Source organism: Delphinapterus leucas, chromosome 5 (genome assembly GCF_059928025.1).
Source record: "Delphinapterus leucas isolate spDelLeu-1000000601 "Yukka" chromosome 5, BTC_Dleu_Yukka2, whole genome shotgun sequence".
Lineage (NCBI taxonomy): Eukaryota > Metazoa > Chordata > Mammalia > Artiodactyla > Monodontidae > Delphinapterus > Delphinapterus leucas.
Genome location: NC_143133.1, coordinates 91,651,323 through 91,675,370, shown reverse-complemented (window position 1 = coordinate 91,675,370; position 24,048 = coordinate 91,651,323). Strand labels below are relative to the sequence as shown.

At 40.7% G+C, this 24,048-nt stretch overlaps 1 protein-coding gene and 1 pseudogene across 3 annotated transcripts in view; both read left to right on the top strand.

Moving 5' to 3' along the window:
* The first annotated feature begins 5,222 nt into the window (after positions 1–5,222).
* LOC111187631 (peptidyl-prolyl cis-trans isomerase A pseudogene) lies at positions 5,223–6,775 on the top strand (annotated as a pseudogene).
* A 15,928-nt stretch (positions 6,776–22,703) lies between these two features.
* The window catches only part of CCNI (cyclin I), a 31,794-nt gene continuing 30,449 nt past the window's right edge, over positions 22,704–24,048 (top strand). Inside the window, exon 1 of one of the 3 annotated variants that reach the window (XM_089912086.1) lies at positions 22,704–23,216. Coding sequence is in view for 1 of the 3 variants with exons in the window: in XM_022599448.3 (XP_022455156.1) it covers positions 23,142–23,216 (75 nt within the window). In the remaining 2 variants the exon portion in view is untranslated. The remainder of the gene's footprint in view (positions 23,217–24,048) is intronic. The other 2 variants (XM_022599448.3, XM_022599447.3) reach the window with 2 other exon arrangements.

Genomic DNA, 24,048 nt, shown 5'->3' with positions numbered 1-24,048 from the left:
ATCAATAATATATTATTGGGTTAAAAATACCCAACAATTGCACATAAATCAGGAAGGAATAATCAAGAGCAAAAGTGTTTCAAAGATCCTCCTCTTATTTAGGAGAAGTTAAAGATACTACATGATAAATTTCTAAAGTAACCACTAAAATAATAGAAATGGAATGAATAAAACAAGAAAAATTACTCAGATAATCAAAAATAGTCATGACAGGAGGAAAAAATATATAACGGGAGATATAAAATAATATCTTAGAACTAAATTACCCTAGTAATCTAACAAATGTAAGTAAATGGGCTAAAGGCTCCATTAAAAAAAAAACCAATCAGACTGGATAACAACAACAAAATCCAGCTATGAGCTGTTTACATGTGTGCTGGCTCTTCCTTACTCTTCTCTGCCTGGCTCTGGGCCCAGCTCTAAGCTCTGCGTCCCCTGAGATCTTTTGCTTTCTAACTTCTGGTTGGGTTTGACCAATAGCAGATAGGGGCAATAGATCACAAGGCAGGAGGAGAAAATAAGGGTCAGTTCCCCTAGTTTCCCTTCCTGCTGGGCCTGAGTTTTTCATTGGTTGTGTTATCTCTACTTAAGACCACTGGTCCTGCAGGTGCCCCCTCTCCCAGCAACAGTTTATATTGGATTCCAGTAACACTATTTCCTTTCTTTGACCGTTCAGTGCTAGGGTATACATGCTTTTCCGTTTCTAGTACCTGAGTACTTCACCATCTTTTATTGGTTCCCTTAATGCTGCCCATACCTTTATAAAGAATTTCTTCATTAAACTCTCTTCAGTTAACATTTTGAGTGCACTGCCTTTTTATTTCCTGCCAGGATCCTGACTCACAACAGGAGACACACCTAAAACATAAGGATACTAAGAGATTGAAAATAAAAGGTTGAAAATGTTATAGCATGCAAATACCAACCCCCCAAAAGCTGATGTCACTACATTAAAATATACTTTAAGATTAAAAAGCAATATTAGAGATAAAAGAGATATAAGATGAAAAATTCACTTCATCAGTAATACAGCACTGCTACTGTAGCCTCAAATTACATGAAGTGAAAAAAACTGAGAGAATTAGATAAATCTTTCAAACTAATAGTGAGTAAAAAAGATAAAAATGATCTAAAAATAAGAGTTTGTTTTCAAAAAGTACACCATACTTTTGAATGGCTTTATGACAGGCTGTTTATTTTTCTAATTTTATGTTTTCTTAGAGTAATATAACCCTTAGTTTGTATTTACCTGAGAAGAAATTGGTTGGCAGCAGAGAAAGACAAGTACAAATGTAGAAGGTGGCCAGAGGAAGCCAGTTATAGTTTAAAAACTAATCTTTCAGGGCTTCCCTGGTGGCGCAGTGGTTGAGAGTCCGCCTGCCGATGCAGGCGACATGGGTTTGCGTCCCGGTCTGGGAGGATCCCGCATGCTGCAGAGCGGCTAAGCCCGCGAGCCATGGCTGCTGAGCCTGCGCGTCCGGAGCCTGTGCTCCGCAACGGGAGAGGCCACAGCAGTGAGAGGCCCGCGTACCGCAAAACAAAAAAAAAACACTAATCTTTCTTGCAATGAATATGACTAAGCATTAATATCATTAATAAATATTACCGACCTAAGAAAAATACTAAAATTCTAAAATGGACATGACAATGATAATTTATGAAACAGAAGCTAAAAATGACTAAATAAACAAATGGAAAAATGTTCAACTTCACTAGCAAAGAAAATAAAACAATACCTTATTTTCATATAAAGTTAACAAAAAATTCTTTTAAAACTAGATCTAATACCCAAAGCTGTCTAGGATAAAATAGACAGTGTCATGTACTGCTGGTGGGAGTAAAAAATTAAGACAAGTTATTTCCTTTATAACACTTGACCCAGTAATTCCATTTCTGGGAATCTATCCCAGAAAATAATTTGAACTAATGATAGAGATTCAAGTACAAAAAGGGAATGTTATTGATAATATATTTGTTAAAAAATAAGAATGCTCTTCTCTTTCTTTTCCCCTTTCCTTCTTTCTCCCTTCCATTCAGTTGTTCACTTCTTGAGCAATTCAACCCCAAACGCATTAGGTTGGGGCTCTGCAAAGTAGGTGTCCCCGTAGGTGTGTGGGGGAAGAGCCATGGTAGCCTATGTGGGATGGCAGAGCACCACTGGAGAAAAGTGTCTCTGCAGGGGATTGACTCAACTCAGGATGCAGGAGCCCCAGCAGTAAGAGGAGAGCCTCTGTGGAAGGGTAGCCCACAGCAGGGTGTCATAGAGCAATCAAGGTGAGGAGGGCATTTGCAGGGGTGAGAGTGTGGTGGCCATTAGGGGAAACAGTTACATATAGGGGATTGGTCAAGTAAGTAAATATATTGAGGCTAAGGGAGCCAGGTTTCTCACTTCTACAGAAACAAGTTACAATTATATAAAGGGAGAAAATAAGAATGAGATATTGGCTTAGAATTGGGGATATTGGTGTAAACTCATGGCTGTCAATATAACAAAATAGATATAAAAAATAAAAACAAACACAGATATAAACACATGTATGTATATGTACATATGTCTGTTCTGAGGGTTTGGGAGCAGTGTCACCACTATAGCAAGGAGCCCACTAGTGCATAGATATTGGTTTCTAAATATTCTTCTCCACTAAAAGGAACCAGGGCTCTTCAGAGAAATAGATGATTCCAGTGCTGGGGCAGGGAATGTACAATAAAGCTGGAGCATCTTGCACCAGAAAGTAAGGGTGGGTTCAGAGAGTAATGGGATCATTTCTAAAGGACACATAAGTCATTGACTAAAATAGAATGAGTCATACTCATTCAAATGATATAAACAAATGGATGAATTGACTGCTTGAAAAGGAATGACTACCTAAATAGTCTTGAAGTATCTCCCTACAAAATATTTACTATTTATAAGGGGGGAAAGATGTAACCATGCGCTGGAAAAGCCTGGCAGACACCACCTTAATAAAGTGATCTAAGTTAACATCACCATTGATGGGACAAATTGAAATCATGTGTCATCTGATAGGATACAATGAGAAGAACACAGCATTGTTTCTGGAATACACGTACAAAAGACACATGACTTGAATCCAATTATGAGGAAAGATCTAACAAACCTACACGGAGGAGCATTTTACAGAATAACTAACTTGTAATCTTTAAAAGGATCAAGGAAATGAACATCAAGGGAAGGGTGAGGAACTGTTCCAGACGGAAGGAAACTAAAGAGACATGACAACTAAGCACAATGATTTACTCTGGACTAGATCTTTTACTATAAAAAAAATTATTGGAACAACTACTGAAACATGAATAAGTTCTGAGGATTAGAGGGTAGTAGTGGATCAACATTGCTTTCCTAATTTTGGTGGTTGTGTTATGGAAAATGTCATTGCTTGTGGATAACACACACTAAGGCATTTAGGGAGACAAGAGGATTAAGCATCACATTGGCAACTTATTCTCAGATGATTCTGGGAGAAAAAGTTATTTGTTCTGTTCTTTCAACTTTTCTCTAAACTTGAGATTGCTTCCAAATAAAAAGTTTTCAAATATAGAAACAATCTAAATATCAAATACCCTAGTAGACTTTCCATAATCTGGGTCCAACTTCTCTAACTTCATCTGTCACCAACCCACCAGGCGCCCATCCCAATGTTCAACTGCTTGGTCAATGTTCTCACACCCTACACAGTGTAGTTCAATTCAGCTAGACCATATTTCATCGCTTTATGCACCTGAATGTTCTATTTTCCTTCAAGATTTGATTCAAAAGTTTCCCCTAGAATATGGTTCTCTCTTCTCAGTGTGATTAGCTGTCCCTCCAGCTCTCGCAGCATCTGGGGCTTCTCTTGATCTTACAGAGGGCACTCCTTATGTCATTAATGTACTCAACTCTCTTCCCCTCTGAGCTTCTTGAGACAGGGACTGTGTCTTCTTGATCCAACAATCCTCATTGCCTGACAGTGAGTAGATTCTCATAAATCTTTGTTAAATCAAAGGATAAATAAACAAATGAACTGGTCTTCTGCAAATGCAATCAGTCCTTCCTCCACAATTCATTCTCAATGGAATAGCTAGAGTGACTCATGCCTCTTTCTCCTGAAATGTCTCTCTAGGGCTCTCTACAAAGCTTAACATTGTGCCAGAGGCAAAGGGAAAATATTTAAGAGATTCAGATCCATTTTCATGGAGCAGGCTATGAAGGGTGAATTTGGAGCTGAGAGGCAATAAATTGATAACTAGCATAGAGTCTATAGTAATTCTTTTAGGATTCACTAATTAATAGAGCATAAAGTGCCAAAGAGTAACTATAACTTCAGAAATACCTTAAAATATGTTGACATGTCTGAGTCACTATGCTTTTTTAATAGACAGATATTATTTGGTGAGCCTATGGTTTTGGAAATCTCTGGCACAACACCAAAGCCTTTGGGAACTGCTAGTCGAGAAGGTGGTGTACAAATATCTTTGCATAGACATAATGCCCTTTACAATCTGCCTGTGCTATCTTCCCAGATTCCTTTCACAAGACTTTTCCAGATTCTTTTCACAAGACTTTCTCTACATTCTTCCTACAGTCTAACCAAATCAGAATAACCTGGCAAATTCCTTCTCATCCTTCAAGACTGTTTTCAAATTCTACCCTTTTTCCGAAGCTTTTCCTGACAACCCTGGCACAGTTATTCTCTCCATCTTCTCTATTCCCACTGAAGAAAATGTACAGAATACATGCAAATTCCTTTTTGTGGGGGATAGGGATAAATAGTTATAAACTTTCAAGCACTATTCTAATTACCTTATACTTTATATGCTTTATACTTTATATACTTTATAAAATTCTTTGTATAATTCTTAAAAACCTTAATAAGTGGCTACAACAATTAACATCTCCATTTTGCAAATGAGGAAACAGAAGCTTAGGATGTGTAATTCTCATTTAGCTATTGAGGAGCAGAGCTGGAAAATGTACCCAGACCTGGGCAATTCCAAAACTCATGTACTAAACCATTATGCAATATATCCTTCCAATATTATCACTTATCAGAGTGTATTGTAATATTTTAGTTTGCATTCATGTTGCCTCCCTGGATAAAACTCTTTCAGAGACTGAATCTTACCCACCTTTGTATTCTCAGCATTTACACAGTGCCTGGAAAATAATAAGGGCTCAGTGTTTTTTTTTCTGGGGTGAATAAATAGCCATTGTACAGACAGCAGTTAAATATAAATCAAGGTACTTCCTGATTGAATAGGAAAGTAATGGTACAGACAGTAAATGGTCTTAGAGGCTCTGAGAAAAGAAAGATCCATGTGTACTGTAGCATTCGTGAAGACTTCATTGTGGTCTGGAGCCAGACCTTAACTCAAAAAGAGAATTTGATCTGACAACAGGAAAAAAGATACAGGTGCAAAAGTCAAGGCAAAAGAACCTGCAGTGAACATGATGTGTGTATGGTGCATTAGTGAGCTCACCCTCAGTATAATGTAGAGGGAAACAAAGGCTGATATTGGATCAGAAGGGTGGGGGCAATTTGCAGAGCATTTTGGAAGTCATGTTGAGGGATTTGGATAGCATGGAAGAAAAGAGTAAGAGCGAGACTTCTGGTTTCATGTGGAGTTTGCATTCCAGAACCACCAGTAGCTGGGTAATCTGGGAGTTTCCTAACTGTTCTAAAATTCTTCTGGCCTTGAAGACACCACCACCTCAGGGCTGATGGCCATGGATGGTGGGCCCTCGGGCCACATCTCCTATGAGTTGTTTGCAGACAAATTTCCAAAGACAACAGAAAACTTTTGTGCTCTGAGCACCGGGGAGAAAGCATTTGGTTGTAAAGCTTCCTGTTTTTTATTTGTTTGTTTGTTTTGTTTTTAAATGTTAAGCCTTCTTTTAATTTATTTATTTTTATTTTTGGCTGTGTTGGGTCTTCGTTTCTGTGCAAGGGTTTTCTCTAGTTGTGGCAAGTGGGGGCCACTCTTCATCGCGGTGAGCGGGTCTCTCACTGTCGTGGTCCCTTGTTGCGGAGCACAGGCTCCAGACACGCAGGCTCAGTAGTTGTGGCTCACGGGATTAGCTGCTCCGCGGCATGTGGGATCTTCCCAGACCAAGGGCTCGAACCCGTGTCCCCTGCATTAGCAGGCAGATTTTCAACCATTGCACCACCAGGGAAGCCCAAGCTTCCTGTTTTCACAGAATTATTCCGGGATTTATGTGCCAGGGTGATGACTTCACACGCCATAATGGCACAGGTGGCAAGCCCATCTCTGGGGAGAAATTTGATGAGACTTTCATCCTGAGTCATACCAGTCCTGGCACCTTGTCCGTGGCAAGTGCTGGATCCAACACAAACGATTACCAGGTTTTCATCTGCACTGCCAAGACTGAGCAGTTGGATGGCAAGCATGCAGTCTTTGGCAAGGTGAGAGAGGACATGAATATTTTGGGAGTGATAGAGTACTTGCAGCCCAAGAATGGCAAGACCAGCAAGAGTATCGCCGTTGCTGACTGTGGACAAATCTAATAAATTTGACTTGTAGGAAAAAAAAAAATCTTCCAGTTGTACAATTGAATATTTACAGGACTCTTCTGAGGATTAAAATAATTAACCCATGTAAAAAAGAACTTAGTGTAGCAGTCAGCACAGAGCAAATACTCAGTATATATTAGTGGTTAATGTTGTAATTATTGAATATTATTAATGGGAGCCACATTCTAGAACCATATGATATTAGTAATATTCTAGAAATCTTAATCCTTCTGTAGGAATGGGGGACACTGGAACTTGAAGACAAGTTAGGGGACTATTGAAATAATCTTGGCCTATGGTTAAAAAAATATTTTTGATTACAACAATGAGAATGGAACGGAATAACTCTGAGAAATGAGTTTAAGAAAAAAAATTATAGAATTCACAAAGTAATTGCAGTTGAGGGGCACAGAAAATGGAGGCATTAACAAATAACTTCAGTGTTTTAAACTCTTCAGCTCAAGAAATGTAGATTCCATTGGAAAAAATACAGACAATGGGAGAAAATCGAATTGAAGGGAATGAAATGATACTGGATTTGAGGAGGAGGAGATAATTGGAAATCCATGGAAAATATCTAATCTGATTGAAGAGATAAAGGATTGGAGTTTAGTTAAATGAATAAGACAGCAAGTATACATTTAAAAAATTATCCGAATAAAAGTAATTAAAGTAGTAAAAATCGATAAACTTTCTTCTTTAAAAGAATTACGTCATGGGGCAAAACCAAGGTTTGACACATTGGGAACATCCAGAGTTAAATGATGGAAGAAAGAAGAAGAGCCAATGAAGGAAAAATGTTCTCAGAGGCAAGAGGAAGACAGGGTAGAGCCCTGCTATGGGCAAGATATGCTATGTACTCTGAGAGGCAATATTAGGCATGAGAGCAGGCCACTATATAGACTACTCTTAGTAACGTGATGATGAATGGCCATCTGAGGAATGAGAAGAAAGCTGATACAAGAAGACCTTCTCAGTAAAAAGTAAAGAATGAGGCAAGGTCATTTGCTGAGAATGACGGAAGAAGATGGAGTTGAGTGCTTAGCTGGGACCTTGGAAGAAAAGACATGAAATTCTTGAATTGGGTAATTTGAGGAGACTTTATAGAGTTGTGAGCAAGGATTAGGAAGAAAAAGGGATGGTGCGTTACCCCAGGGCTAGTGGTTGGGAAAACTATTACCATCCCTGGGCCTGGAGAAGAGAGAGGAGAGAGCAGTTACTGGGACCCAGAGAAAGCTGTTTGGAGAGGACCACTTGGCAGGAGCTGTGGCCTTTAGGTAAAGGGACATAGCCAACCTGCAGGAACTGGTAAGGAGGGAGCTGGGGGAATAAGTGGTCTGACCTCACTCTCCTTTTGCCCTCTAGATTTCAGGTAAAGCCATTAGCTGAACCAAGCTGGAAGCTAGAGGGCCAGGGAGCCAGATTGTTACAATCTCATGGATCAGCTTCCTATAGCACAGAGCAGGATAGATACCGTGGGAAATGGATCCAGCATGACTGCTTAAAAAGAGTGGGAAAGGTTTGGCAGTGTCACTGTCGGAACAGGGACGGCGAGCCAAGGGATGAAAAAGAACTGCCAAGCTTTCTAGATCTGGTTGATGCTAGTCAGTACTTTAAAATAAAGGCACTACAGAAGAAATTAACAAAACATTGTAAATCAAAAATATTTCTTTTAATTTTAAAATAAAATAAAGGTACTTTTATCTTATTACAAGGATCATATGTAGTCATTGTAGAAAATTTCAGAAGTGTTAAAATCAAAAAAGAAAATGAAAACTACCCCCAATCCTACTCTCTAATGGTAATCACTTCTAAAATTTTTGAATATACTCCCATTCTTTTCTATATGCACACACAAAAAATTTTTTTAAAAAACCAAATGAGATTAAATTTTGTTTTTACATTACATTCAGGGGTGTACACCCTGAAATCATCTAAAGTTCTTTGGAAATACTAAGCAACAGAAACCAAATCAGATCAACTTAAGTATTAATTAATTAATTAAATATTTATTGACTGCCTACAATGTATAAGGAATTTCATAGCAGTTAAAAAAACAGATTAGGGCTTCCCTGGTGGCGCAGTGGTTGAGAGTCCACCTGCCGATGCAGGGGACATGGGTTCGTGCCCCGGTCCGGGAAGATCCCACATGCCGCGGAGCGGCTGGGCCTGCGCGTCCGGAGCCTGTGCTCCGCAACGGGAGAGGCCACAACAGTGAGAGGCCCGCGTACCGCAAGAAAAAAAAAAAAAGAAGTAAAAAAACAGATTAAGTTTGTGATTTCATGGAATTTACATTCTAGTGGAGAGAGACAGACAATAAGCAAATAAACAAACTATGCATAATATTTTAGGGGGTCATAAATGCTGTAAAAAAATTAACCTGGTAAAGGGATGGAAGCTGATACAGTTGTCCAGGTGAGAAACAGCGGCTTGGACTAGGAAGGTAATAAGGGAAATAGAGAGTGAGAGTTGGATTCTGGATGTATTTCAAGGCAGAGCTGACAGATTTTTTGATGAGGGCACACAGGGATTCTGATTGCCCCTTCAGATCCACCCTCTACTCCTTCCCGGGGACTGGAAATCTGACCTCCGCAGACCACACATCTGGAATCTCCTGTCCTGCTTTGGTTGGGTTCAGACTGTGAAATGAAGTGAAAGGAAATTGGAGGGCAGGAGGAGAACAAGACAGAAATATTTATTCTCCTGGCGCCTGCCCTGCCAGGCTACAGTTTGGCAGCCACCTTTTATGACCACAGCTCTTGCTGGTTCTGGTAAGCCCTTCTCACCCCTGCCTCCTTCCAGCCTTGGGTAGTAATGGCTTCTCACCGTGACTCCCCCATGGCTGCTTCACCATTTCTTATTATCCTCCCTTAACCTGACCACACATTTGTAAATAATCCATTGAATTTTTCTCAGATACCGCTTTTAGTGTGCTATCTGTATCCTGCCAGGACATTGAGTGACACAGGATGTGGAAAGAAAAAAAAAGAGTCAGAGATGACTCCAAAGTTTCTGGTCTGAGCAACTGGAAGAACAGGGCTGCTATTTACCGAATTGGGGAAAAAATCAATAGTGTAAAATGAATTCATTAGAAGGATAGGGGGTAGTTCACAGAGTGGAATAAAAGGCAGAAATGTAAAGCAGCAAGTTGAAGTTCCTGGCCTGCTGAGAGCTCAGGATGAAAGTTGGCAGTGATTGGTTAGAGCTCCTAAAGGGAAAATGGGCTCAAAGCCCTCCATTGAAGGGAAAGGGCCAGAGGTCAGCTCTTACTGCTTGAAGGTGGAAATAAAACTATTGTTGACTGCTTGCCTGGGCTACATTTAGCATGCTTGAGGCCTCAAGGAAACCAGAAACTGCTAAACATCCTTCAATGCACAAGACAACTCTTTCACAAAGAACTATTCAGCCCAAAACACCAATAGTGCTGAAGCTGAGAAACCCTTCTCTGTACGGAGGCTGCCTCGAGCTTCAGTTTCTGTGTCTTAGAAGACAAATCAGGTTACTCTAGATCCAGGGCCTCAAACTCTATTGGAAACCAATTTTAAAAGCGACAGTGGCAAATATATGGATACTGTCCAAATAGGCTCTGCAAGCAGAGGTACTACCTTTGGAAATTTTTGTTTGAAAGCCTAGAGTGGAACTTGACAACACTATGGCAAAGTGCAACTGTGCAAACGGACGCAGCCCCACTCAGTGTAGCGCAGGCTTATTCATGGTTTAAATAGAGCACTCTGTATGTGCTCAAGTTTGCAACTGAAATTAATAAGGTTGTAAATCACATTACAGCTTTAAAACTCATGCAGGAACCTTTCCAGGCAGCAGAGAGATATGGTATTGTCTAATGACAGGTTCTGAAGCAGGCCTGCAACAGGGCTGCATTCATTGGGCACAATATGCTTTTTGTGTTCCAAGGATTCTCCTGGGACACCCTGACTTACCTGGAGTAGGTAGACAGTTTCACTGGAGAAAGCAGCCTAGGCTCCGAACTCGCTTTTGTCCTTAGCACAAAGGCAGGACTGAGAACCTGGGTCTGGCCCAGGACCAGGGAGGCACGGAGAGCAGATTAAGAAGGTGAACTTTGCAAATGAGCCACAGAGCCTCAGGGCTTGGATGGCTCAGTTGTCTCCTAATGTTCTGGCAGAGAGACACATTTTTATAAAGAATGATTTTTTTTCCATTTGGAGGTAGAAAGTTTTCTGTCTAAAATAAATAAGAAACCTCCGTTCTAGAGAACTCTGTATCCTTGGCTGCCCTACGCCCCACCACCTTCTTAGAATCTGATTTCTGATTCCCAACTGATAGCTCTGCCCTTTATTTTTGAGGGCCAGGAAGGAACCAGTCTTCGGGGTAGAAATTATGCAGCTATGTCCCAAGAGTTTGAGCTCTAATTATCAGAAAAGTGTGATAATTCTGTAGTTTACCCCATCTCATTTTGCTACCTCTGAAAGTCCCCTAAATTTACTTAACAGTAACGTATCTCCCTAAAGCTATAAAGTCAGGCTATTTTTTTTTTCCTTAACACGAGAATGTTTTAATTGAAAATATGAATTCTACAGAGATTGTGCTTGAGTACTACAGTTTAGGCGGTCAAATTAGTTCTGCAATTTAATTCAGTAAACTCCATTAACTGTTATTTTTCTATCAGTTATAATATAATAATAAATATGTAGGTGATCTCTTCAGATATATATGTTTTGAACTTTACGCGTATTAAAAATCAGTTAATGTGATAAGATCATTAATTCACTCACAAAAGTGTTCTTAACTCATGAGATTAACCAAAGTTTATTTATACTGTTAGTAAATTGCTCTGTGTGTTGTATGTATTATACAGGTACATAACCACTTGGTGAAACACTTATTTCATAAACTACAATCATCATAGTAATATTTGGAGTAATTTTTTTAAATTAGTCTCATTTTTTAAAAGTTACATTTAGCATTCATATGTTTACTTCTTATTTTGATGTGGAAAAATGACTTCCTTGGGGCATTTTCTCCTCCAAATAATGTAAATATCCTGTGAAATATTATGATATTCATTATTATCTTTTTCAGCTTTTGATTTTCCTTCTCTTCATTGGCTTATTCTTTCTGGTTTTAAAACAACTAAATAAAAATATAAGCTTATGATGAATTCCCATTAAACCTTGTATACAAAATTTGTATTCTTTCTTTTATACAGCAATAACAATTGAAATTCCTAGTAAATGCACACACAAAAATATATCATTAAAATCTTATTTAATTCACTACAGTAGTCATTTCATTCATCTCAAAACATGGTCTTCAGACTACCTGAGCATGCAGGTGCTAACATGCATCCTCACCTCAGAAATTTTGAGGATCTCACCTCAGAAATTCTGATTTAGTAAGTCAGGAGTGGACCCAGGAATCTGTTTTCTGTTTTTTGTCTCTCAGTGTAGCAAGTGAGTAGCACTCTCCATCATTTTTAACATGTGTGGGGTTTTTTCTAGCTTAATTGAGGTATAACTGACAAATAAAATTGTAATATATTAAAAGCGCACAACGTGATTTGATATATGTGTACATTGTGAAAAGATTCCTACACTCAAGTTAATTAACACATCCATCACCTCACATATTTACCTTTTTTCTGGGGGCAGAGGAGAGGTGAAAACATTTAAGTTCTACTATCTCGGCAAATTTTAATTACACAGTACAGTATTATCAACCATAGTGACCATGTTATGCATTAGATCCTCAAGCCTTATTCATCTTATAACTGAAAGTTTGTACCCTTTTACCAAACTCTCCCCAATTCCCGCATACTGCAGCCCCTGGCAACCACCATTCTACTCTCTGTTTCTATGGATTCGAATTTTGTTTTAGATTCCACAAATAAGTGATACTATGCAGTATTTGTCTTTATCTGATTTATATCACTTAGCATAATTCCCTCCAGGTTCATCCATGTTGTCACAAAAGGCAGGATTTCCTTCTTTTTAAAAGGCTGAATAGTATTCCATTGCGTGCGTGTGTGTGTGTGTGTGTGTGTGTGTGTGTGTGTGTGTATCACTTTTTTTTTTTTTTTTTTTTTGGCGGTAGGCGGGCCTCTCACTGCTGTGGCCTCTCCCGTTGCGCAGTACAGGCTCCGGACGCGCAGGCTCAGCGGCCATGGCTCACCGGCCCAGCCACTCCGCGGAACACGGCATCTTCCCGCACCGGGGCACGAACCCGTGTGCCCTGCATCGGCAGGCGGACTCTCAACCACTGCACCACCAGGGAAGCCCTGAACAGTTTTAAAAACTAAAGCAGTAATATATTTTAAAGGCAAAGGCAAAGAGCAAGATACTTACACATACAAGATATATGTATAAACATAAAAGCAATACTATTAGTAACATCGATAGCCTTGTTTTTTTCATATGGACAAGACGGTTTCTATGACCTTAACTGTAACTTTCTACAGTAAGGAATATGGTACATATATTATAATGTATGCAGGAGTAGCTGTCAAAGGAAGTCTGTTCTATATTCAACAATTTTCTGGTTAAAAAAAAACTGACTTGGCATTCAAATTAATCTTTTAATATTCAATACCTATTTATATGTAGATTGTAAATTCCTGATAGTGGTCAGGAGGCCAAGTTTCAATGGACCTGTAAAAACTGATCAGTGGGCCTCTCTGAGAGGTCTGAAGGAGGAGATCTGTTATTGTGGGAGGAAGGGAAAGTCCATAGAAAACTGCAGTTTCTTCAGCATAAAGCTTGATTTCTCTCACCATATTTCTCCAGCATTATCTTTCCTCCTTAGACAACATTATCCTTAAGCATTCAGAAGACATTTTGGATTCAGGAATGGAAATTATCTTATACTTTAGAGTAGTGGATTTCGGGTATGTATTTTTTCACTTTAAAATGCAAGTGGTTATAAGTATAAATACGATTTAAGTCAAAATTAGCAGATCATTTTCTAAGATTTACGTCAAAATTAGCTGGGTTGATCCAAAGTGTATTTCATATGGCCAGATCTTTGGGTCTTAGTTTCCACTATCACACAGTTCAAATGAGCAACATATTAAGAATAGCTTTCTGAAATACGCAAAGGAACACATCTAAAAGAAGACTTTTCCTTTGGAATGGATTACTTAGAGAATTTATAAGTATACCTCCACTGGCAATCTTTCAAGGTAAAATAAGAAAACTATTTTTCTAAGATGGTTTAGGTATAATTTTATTAAAGATAGAAAGATAAACTATCAAAACCTCCACTATGTCATTGACATAATATTTGTGTTGATATGTTAGAAAATAAAAGAAACTGATTTTGCTAAAACCTTTATTTGTTCTTTCATGCTATTAATGAAGCCCTTTTTTTCATAGCACTAAAGATGGAAATCACACTTGATTGAGCTTGTAGAATGATCAGTATAGCAACAGGAGATAGGGGAGAGAGAGAAAGGAACACAGAAGAGCACTGATGCATTAAATGTTCCTTTTTTAGGAAACTAGCTTCTCCTTTGAATGGTGCTGTCTTCTTCACTCACACAAAATCTGCTCATCTGCTAGAATTCACCAAACCATCTAGTGGTGTTATCCACCCCTCCCCGTGTTTTCAAGCTCAAAAATTATATCATGCTGTTCTTAAGAAGGAAAGCTGAAAATGGGCTAAATCCATAGCCCAAACTTTAGCTCCCAAACTCTCTAACCTTGTTTTATGCTTTACCACCAGGTCTCAACCCCTATTTATTCTGAAAGTCCAGTTCTGCTTTCCTTTCCAACTTGTTGTACCTTTTGCTCTACTGGTTTTCTAGATTTTGCTCCCTGTTCTCTCCTGGTAGGGTGTATCCATAGATGTATACGCCACATCAATTTCAGTTGTCCTCACAACACTCTCCAGCCCACCCCTTATCTGTGTCATGTCCTCAGTGGGGACCCAGACTGGAGTGGGTCAAAAGAACAGGTTGGGACCAGTGCAATTTTCAATTCTGAGGCTCCACAAAAAAAGTTAAGAGTTTCCTGCTCTATGTTAGTTACAAAGAGAAATATCTCCAGCAGCAAGTTTGAAACAGCTTTTCTTATTCACAGTCATCAAAGAAATGATACTTGAACAATATTTATACCTTTGGAATCACCAAGTCCAGCTGATGTACAAACTGGGTTCTTTAGTTTGCACCCATATTTTTGTCTTCTTCCCTAATTTCGCATTTCATTCTCATAGGAGGCATGACTAAAAGGAAACCTTGAAATAAAACATCAAAGTGAATGAAAAAGTTAAGAGAAAAGCTCCAAATAGGGGAGAATAAATAATAGAGAAAAATATTTTTGAAATGAAAGTCATCATTTCAAAATATGTGAGAGGCTAATTACTAAAAATATATGGCCTGAAAAGGAAAATATTGAAAGGAAAAAATATAATGTTAATAAAAACCGTATTTGTCAAAACAGAACTGAAGATCAAGCATGATAGACAAATATTCCAAGATACATTTCCTAAAGGAATTACAATATTCTATGGGAACACCCCATCCAATGTCACTTGTTCAAGGTCATGTCTCTCAGACAGAGCCACTGGTTAATTTTCATAAGTCCAGCTAACTGCTTAGTATGACATTCAGGGCTGTTTGCAGTCTGGTCCCCAAGTTGTCACTATTGTAGAGGGTAGTATAATTTCATGTGTTAATTTCATGTGTCATCTTGGCTGAGCCATGGTACCCAGATATCTGGTCAACAATTATTTTGGATGTTTCTGTGAAGGGTATTTTTGTGTTTTTTAGATGAGATTTAACATTTAAATTGGTGGACTTTGGATAAAGCAGATTACCCTCTGTAATGTGGGTGGGCCTTATCCATCCAGCTGAAGGTCTCAATATAACCAAGGCTGAGCAAGAAGGAATTCAGCCAGCAAACTGCAGTTGAACTTGAACTGCAACTCTTCCATAAAGTTGCAGTATGCCAGCCTCTGCAGATTTTGGACTTACCAGTCCTCTACAACCATGAGCCAACTTCTTAAAATAAATCTCTCTCTCTCTCAAAATCTTTCTCCATATAGAGGGTAGAGATGGAGACACAGATGCATCCTCTTGGTTCTGTTTCTCTGGAGAACCCTGCCCAGTACAGGTAGTAATAAGTTCATGGATTCTATAATCAGAATTATATGGATTTAGGACCCAGCTCTGCCATTTACTAACTGTATAATATATATTGGGAAAGTTACCTCTCTAAGCCTCAGTTTCCTCATTTTAAAAATAGGAATAGGGTTTCCCTGGTGGCGCAGTGGTTGAGAGTCCGCCTGCTGATGCAGGGGACACGGATTCGTGCCCCGGTCTGGGAAGATCCCACATGCCGTGGAGCGGCTGGGCCCGTGAGCCATGGCTGCTGAGCCTGCGCGTCCGGAGCCTGTGCTCCGCAACGGGAGAGGCCGCAACAGTGAGAGGCCCGCATACCAGAAAAAAAAAAAAAAAAAGGAATAAAACAACCCCCTCAATTCTCTAGCCATGCCAGATTACATGGCATGTAATCTAGTATCTCTATTCTTTTGTTTCTGCTGCTCCCTTGCCTGTCGTAAATTTGTTCCTGTTTACCTAGCAAAACCTTACTTTTCCTTCCACGCCTGCAGTGGTTTTAAAAATATGTTCATGGGACTTCCCTGGTGGCTCAGTGGTTAAGAATCTGCTTGCCAATGCAGGGGACACAGGTTCGAGCCCTGGTCCGGGAAGATCCCACATGCTGTGGAGCAACTAAGCCCATGCACCACAACTACTGAGCCCGCATGCCACAACTACTGAAGCTCGCACGCCTAGAACCTGTGCGCCACAACAAGAGAAGCCGCCGCAGTGAGAAGCCCGCACACTGCAACGAAGAGTAGCCCCCGCTCTCTGCAACTAGAGAAAGCTTGCGCGCAACCAAGACCCAACGTAGACAAAGATAAAAATAATTTTTTAAAAAAAGATTAAAAATATAAAAAATATGTTCACAAATTCTTTGATACTGTTCCCTTCAAGTTTAATTCCCTTCCCTTTCAGTACAGGTTGGACTTATTGACTTGCTTCAATAAATAGAATAGAGCAGAAGTGATAGTAGAACATGTCCCAGATTAAGCTATAAAATGACTGCAGCTTCCATCTTGGTCCCCCTCTCCCCCTCTCTCTCATCACTTGTGATGGAGGAGCCAGTCGCCTGGTCATGAGCAGCCCTATGGAGAGACCCAGTGGCTAGGAACTGAAGCCTCCTGCCTACAGCCACATGACTGAACTTGAAAGCAGATTCTCTGGTCCCGTCATGATTTCAGCTCTAGCCAACAACTTCATTGCAACCTCATGAGAGATCCTGAACTAGAACCACCCAGCTAAGGTACTCACAGTTCTTAAACCTCAGAAACCATGTGAGATACTAAATACTTATTGTTTTACACAGCTAAGTTTTGAGGGAATTTGTTCAACAGAAAATAATTAATGCCACGTTCAAGTCTATAAAGCCTTTCCTGACCAACACAGAGAATTTCTCCTCTCTGTTTCTTCCCTTGTGCAAGGCTGGGAGCTGATAGAGGGTGGGCCATTTTTAACTGTATTAAGTGAAAAAAAAAAAAAGATTAAACTGAAGCCTGGCACATAAAGGGTTACAAGCATTAAGCTAACAATTAGTGTTCCCTATGTGTCACACATTGGTCCAAGCCTTTTGTAAATATTACCCCATTTAGTCCTCATAAAAACCTTGGAGATATACTATTAGTATCCCCTGTTTTACAGTTGATGAAACTGAGGTCAAGTTATAGAGAAGATGGTTCACTTGCTCATGGTCACACAGCTAGTAAATGTTGAATTAAGAAATGAATGAATGGAAGTTTCTTACAAACAGGAACACATATGACTCTTGGAATCTCGTATGGTGCCTACCCCAGTATTCAAATGGGTCTCAAATATTTACTAAATCACTGTCTGGTAATAGAAGCAGCTTATGTATGTGAGAAAGAAGTCTTGGAAACCCTGATCGTGGATAATTTAAATCGATTCCCCAAACATAATTCTTTTCCTGCACTGAGGAGAAGTAAAGATTACAGTAAACATTTGTTGTGATGAGACTAAAAATACACTTTGGAAGATGTTTACCTGTCTCTCCACACCTCCCACATACACATAATGCTCGACAAGAAATATAATAATGTATTGGTAGTTTGACTATGTAAGATATACAAAAATATTTTTTTCCAAATTTACTAAATTTGGTAGCTGAGCATTCAAAACAGTTTGTGAGAGTAAAATGGTGTTATTTTAATTATGTATTTTCCTCCCAAGAAGAAGGAAAGAATGTTCCTTTTTGATTTACAAATTTCAAACAGTGGCCTCTATTTGATTTCTGGGGCTCCTTTTAATAAAGCATGCAACCAATGATCCCTCCCAGTGAAGTCTTTCTAAATAAGCACCTAAGTATGAGAAACCTAAAGCCAGTTTCTATTCAGAGTTGGTCAAAATCTGGAAAGCAGCTGCGGCTTCCTATTTTAGAATTTTTGACTTTTCTTTGAGCACTTCTCCCCACTTAATAGTAAGTAGGAGGTATAAAATAAACAAGGACCTACTGTATAGCACAGGGAACTATATTCAATATCTTGTAATAACATATAATGGAAAATAATCTGAAAAAGAATAGATATCTATATATAACTGAATCACTTTGCTGTGCACCTGAAACTAACACAACATGGTAAATCAACTACCCTTCAACAAAGAAATAGTAAGTAGGTGGTCTTTATATTATTTGGTGAATGTGGACTCCTTTTCTCTTAATGTCTATTTGACAGGCTTACTCCTCTCACTTTGTGTCTCTGTAGAGATTAAAGAAAACAAGTATTTCGGGAGCTGTAAAAAGGATCCTTAAGTGTATATAAATGCTAAAAGTAAGTGATTATAATGACAATGAATCACTTTCTTTGTTCCTGTAGGCCTTAGTATTTCTCCGACAAGATAGTACCCTCATAGATTGTCTGCTGGGAACATTACCCTAAAGTTTCTTTTAAGACAAAGGAGACTAGAAATTTTTGTCATTAGAGATTAAATATAACCTTATCTTCTATACTCATAAAAAGGTAAGCAGTCCATTTCTAATTATTTTTCTTGAAAGATTACAGATAGCAAACCACTTTGTTCATCAACTTGATTCCCTTCAGTTGTCCTAGACTTCTGGAGGGGGTCTCACTTTACATTATACTGCATTTGAGAACAGAGCTTTTATTCTGAGAGCACACTGTTTCTCAGCTTCCTCCTTTTTTCTTTTTTCTTTTTTTTTTTTTTGCAGTACGCGGGCCTCTCACTGTTGTGGCCTCTCCCGTGTGCTCCGGACGCGCAGGCTCAGCGGCCATGGCTCACGGGCCCAGCCGCTCCGCAGCAATGTGGGATCTTCCCGGACCGGGGCACGAACCCGTGTCCCCTGCAGCGGCAGGCGGACTCTCAACCACTGAGCCACCAGGGAAGCCCTCAGCTTCCTCCTTAGTCTGCATTTGAAGCAGAACATGTTTATATTTCAAGATTCAATGTTCTAGTCATGAAATAAAACAAGTGTAAGAAAATTTTAACAACCTGTTTTCAAGCAAAAATCAACTCTCTAGTAACACAAATATTAACTAGTCACTAAAAACTTTTATTTGAATATTTGTTCTAAGATTAAAGGCAGCAAAAATAACCATAGGGTGAGTATTTTTGTTCGAAGACTTCCATGCAAGCCAGTAATACCCACAGGGTGAGGCAGTAAAGGGTAGTGACTAAAAGCACATCAGGCTCTGGAGTCAGGCAAACTGGGTTTGAATCCTGGCTCTGCCTCTCCAAGCTGTGTGACCAGTCTTGAGGATTTACTTTACCTCTTTCGGTTGCTTATTTTTACTTTACCTCTTTATCTTCTGAAAAATGAGGATAAGAAAAATACCTACAGTAGAGGAGTGCTGCAGGAATAAACAGAAGAGAATGCAGTAGAAGTGCTTGGTGCAATGCCTGGTACACAGTGAGTAATCAGTATATTTCAGTTATTATTATTCTCAAATACCACATAGAAAGGTGGTAGTTTTATTAATTAAATAATAAATATTATTTTATTAGTGAATAATCAATTGCTATTTTATTAATTATTGTTATTAATATTAATTAAATATTATTAAATGTTAATTTTTAAATTTTAGTAAAATTTTTACTATTTGTGACAAAATATTTTAAAAATGAAAAAATATGAATTCCTTACCAATACAAGGATTTTAATGTTTTCTTTATATGCCTTATTTATTTTCTCAGGGAATTGCAAAGTCTTTCCATTTGTTACAACTACACTTAATTTTTAAAAAAACTACTACAGTTATTAACAAAAAAGAGATGTTGATTAAAAGTAAGGTCTTTGAATGAATAGTAAAGAAAAAGAATGTCCATATATTTTGTTAGGACAACTGGAACAAGTTCCTTACCCACCAATTAATTACTTGTAATTATATTTACAGTATTCTAGATTAAATTGTCACTGGTAATCTCACAGGCAGTAAGGCAGTTTTATTAAAACTAAGTTTCAAGGGCTTCCCTGGTGGCGCAGTGGTTGAGAGTCTGCCTGCCGATGCAGGGGACACGGGTTCGTGCCCCGGTCTGGGAAGATCCCACATGTCGCGGAGCGGCTGGGCCCGTGAGCCATGGCCGCTTAGCCTGCGCGTCTGGAGCCTGTGCTCCGCAACGGGAGAGGCCACAGTGAGAACTCTTAAATACTCAGGTTACATTTTCATTGATTCAAATCTTCTGCCAAGCAATTTGGCAAATGGGTATTCATCAAAAGCCGTAAAAGTATAAATACCGTTGGACCCAGGAATAACCCAGAAAAGGTTACACATGAAGATGTTAATTGTATTCTTTTTGGTTTTTTCCCCTTCTCCCTTTTTTTTTTTTTTTTTTGGTAACAGCTATATTGACCTCTCAGACAATTCACCTATTTAATGTGTATCATTCAATAGTTTCTAGTATATTTAGTTTGCAACCATCACCAAAATCAATTGTAAAATAGTTTCATCAAAAAGGAATGCCAAAACTTTTATCTATCATTTCCCAATCCCATCCCCATCCTCAGTCTCAAGCAACCACTAATCTACTTTCTATCGATGGATTTGCCTATTCTGGACATTTCATACAAATGGAATCATTATGCTAAGTGAAAGAAGCCAGCCACAAAGGACTGCACATTGTTTTCATGGGTCATTCATGTTACACCATATTTCAGTACCTCCTTATTATGGCCAAATAACATTCCATATTATAGATATACCACATTTGACTTACACTCATATTGTTTCACCTTTTTGGCCATTATGAATAATGCTGTTATGAACAGTCACGTACAAGTCTCTGTGTGGACAGGTTTACATTTCTCTTGACTACATATCTGGGAATGGAATTGGTATTATTCTTAAAGTAGTGAAAATCAGAAGCAATTTCATGGTCCTGCAGTGAATGGTATTGTGCAAAAAAATGTTGCCAATGTGTTATAGAAGGAAGACCACGTAGCAATAAAGCCCACATAAGAAAGACTACATGAGGTGAAAAAAGCAAAATACGATCCACCTAAAATCTTTCCTGGGCTTCCCTTCCCTGTTCTGTCATAGGTACCTGCCCCCTACCCCAGCCTTCAATTCTCTGAGGACCAGCCACACTACCTTTCTGAGATTTTTAGAATGTCTCAGCTCGAGTCTTTGCACTTGTTTCCTCTGCCTGTAACACTCTTTCCCCAATTCTATGCCCAAGTGGTTTCAAGTCTCACCTTAAATGTCTCTTCCTCACAGAAACCTCCTCTGATATCCCTGACTAGGCTAGGATTAAGTGTTTCCATAGCAGCCTGCAATTTTCCATCTTAATACTTTTGATACTGGTAATTGTTTATTCAGTCAGTAATAAAATATTGAGAGCCTCTTACATGCAGGAATACAGGGTGAAATAAAACATGCAAGATCCCTGCCATCCTAGACCTTATATTCTAAGGAGAGAATACAATGTACGAGTAAGCAAATCAACGTACTGGGTGATTTTAGATAGTGATAATTAGCTCAGTGTTTGGATTGTAAACTCCATGAAGGTAGAAGCTATTTGTCCTGGTTAATTCCAGCTTGCTAGAGCTTATTAGCCCCGGCTCGCTGAATAAGCTTAAAACAAATTTAAATGACTTAAAATAGGCATATAAAAGACAAATGGAAATACAAATCAACTACTTCTGTAAATGGTTGAGTTTGAGGGTTTTCTTCTCTTTCAAAACTTTCTGTAATTCTACTCTTCTTTTTATAACTAAAACGATTAAAAGGTGAGCAAAATTTACCATAGGTCCGTAAAGGAACCCCAAATAAAACACATTTATATGTCACCACTCACTCATTAAAGACCTGGTAATAAAACCTACTCGGAAATACTCAGATGTGTTGGTTAAGTGGATGGAATTCCCTTGGCGCGTTACAAAGCAGGTTCCCTGCTGCCAGCAATATAATTTACTGTTTTAGAAGGTGCCTGAGCCTATGCTCCCTGCAATTTCCCGATTTCTAATGCGCTTTAAAATCTCCCTCCACCCACGACGTGGCAGCGAAAAAACGCGCAATTGTATTTACACGTCAATGGTAAGAAGAGAACACAGAACTTTTTGCGAGGTCAACAAAGAACGCAAGATCTTTACACAACAGATCGCGGCCCTTTCTAACAAATCCTTTTACCAGCCCCAGAGACAAAGACAGACTGGATAAAACCACGTAACGCTCGGTTCGGTCAGAGTAGCATCCCTATAAGACCCCACCCCCAAGCGAAGCGCTCAGCTGCTTCTTTCTTCCCTGGGGCGCATGCGCAGCGCACTCTCCGGCCACCGCACGCCTCTTCCAGCGAGCTGAGGAGGCGCTTACGTCACCGTGCAGTCGAAGAGAAACCCTTCCTCTCCTCCAAGGAAAACGAGTCCACGCACATTTAGCTTCTCTTAGCCCTCCTCCCAACCCAATGCCAGAGATTTTCCCAGCTCGTTTCCAACAGCCCAGCTTTTTGCCGGACTTCTCTGTACGCTCGCTGGACGGAGAAGGCGGCGGGGAGGAAAACGGGAGAGGGTCCAGAGACCAGTTCAGTGTTGTTTACAAGGAGTGAGCGCGTCTAGGAATCGGTCCGCGAGGGCGGAGCTGACGAAACCGGCACTTCTTTCTCCCTTCCCCTCCCTCCCCAGCCTTCCCCGCGAGCGGACGCGGCAGCGCCTCTGTCTCGTTTTTTCTTATTTTTTCCCCCCCTTTCCCCTTCCTTTTTTTTTCCTTTTCCCCCTTTCCCCCCTTTCACCATTTCCCCTCGGAGGCGCTTCCCCTGGGCAGGGGCAGAGCCGGTCTCACCCCCCGCCTCTCCCCGGTCCCCGCCGCCCTATGGCGAGAGGGAACCCCCTCCCCACCCGGGCACAAGCGGCGGCGGTTGGAGGAGCGGGACCGGCGGCGGCCTCAGGTCCGGGGGCGTCATGGAACTAATTCGCTGACCGACCCACAGGCCGCAGCCGTGCGTCCCGCTCGAGCGCCAGCGCCCGCGCTCTCCGGCCCGGTTCCCCTTCTTCTCCCTCCTCAGTCGGCCCAGTCCTCGTCCCGCGCGCCCCGTCGCCGCGCGCTGAAGAAAATGAGGTGGTAACGGGCCCCCGGATGACCCCTCGTCACCACTGTGAGGCCTACAGCTCTGCCGGGGAGGAGGAGGAGGAGGAGGAAGAGGAGGAGAAGGTGAGCGGGCGGGGACGGGGGGGCTCCACGCGTCCCCGCGACCCGCGCGCGAGCCCCCTGCAGCCCCGCGCCGCCGGCGCGCGCCCCTCGGCTGAGCCCCGCCCCCGCCGCCCCCTTCAGGAAACCTCCTGGACGCCCCTCTTGTCTCCTCGCGCCTACAACTCAGGCACCTGCCCAGTTTGGAAACGGCTCCGCTGGGTTCCCTTTCGGGCCAATTTTCCCGTCGGCGACTAACTTTCTTGCAGCAACAGCAAGCTGCCTCCTAGTGCGCGTTCTAGGGCCCGCGAGCCTGTGCGGTACACAAAGAAGGGGACACACCCCCGCCCCTAGATCTCGACGCCTCCGCGGGACCCGCGGGAACATCATTCACATTGCTGAGCGGGCGGGGTGGGGGAGGAGGACGGATGAATGGGGTGAGCCGCTGCGGGAGCTCGGGGGAGGGGCACGTTTCCCGGGGTTGGGGTGAGTCGGGGGAATCTGGAAAGGAGGTGAGCTTTGAATTGCACCCTGTAGGGCAGATAATACCGGAAATTTGAAAAGAGGGCAGAAGCCGCTCTGCCGAGCTAGAAGTTCTACTGCAGATCGTTTTGTTAGGAGTTGAGAATTCGATGGCAAAATAGTGGAAGGTATCGCTCCGGAGGTAGGATGGAATCAGACTGGAGATCTTTGAATGTTAGGCTAAAATATTTAGCTTTTATTCTGTCAGCGGGAGACACTCGACGTTTGAGCAGCAGCAGTGTGGCTTTAGGATGTTAATAATAACACTTGTTGAGGCTTATTATCGGAGAGGCATCGTTATAAGTGGTTTGCAACTTATTGAATCTTCACGGGG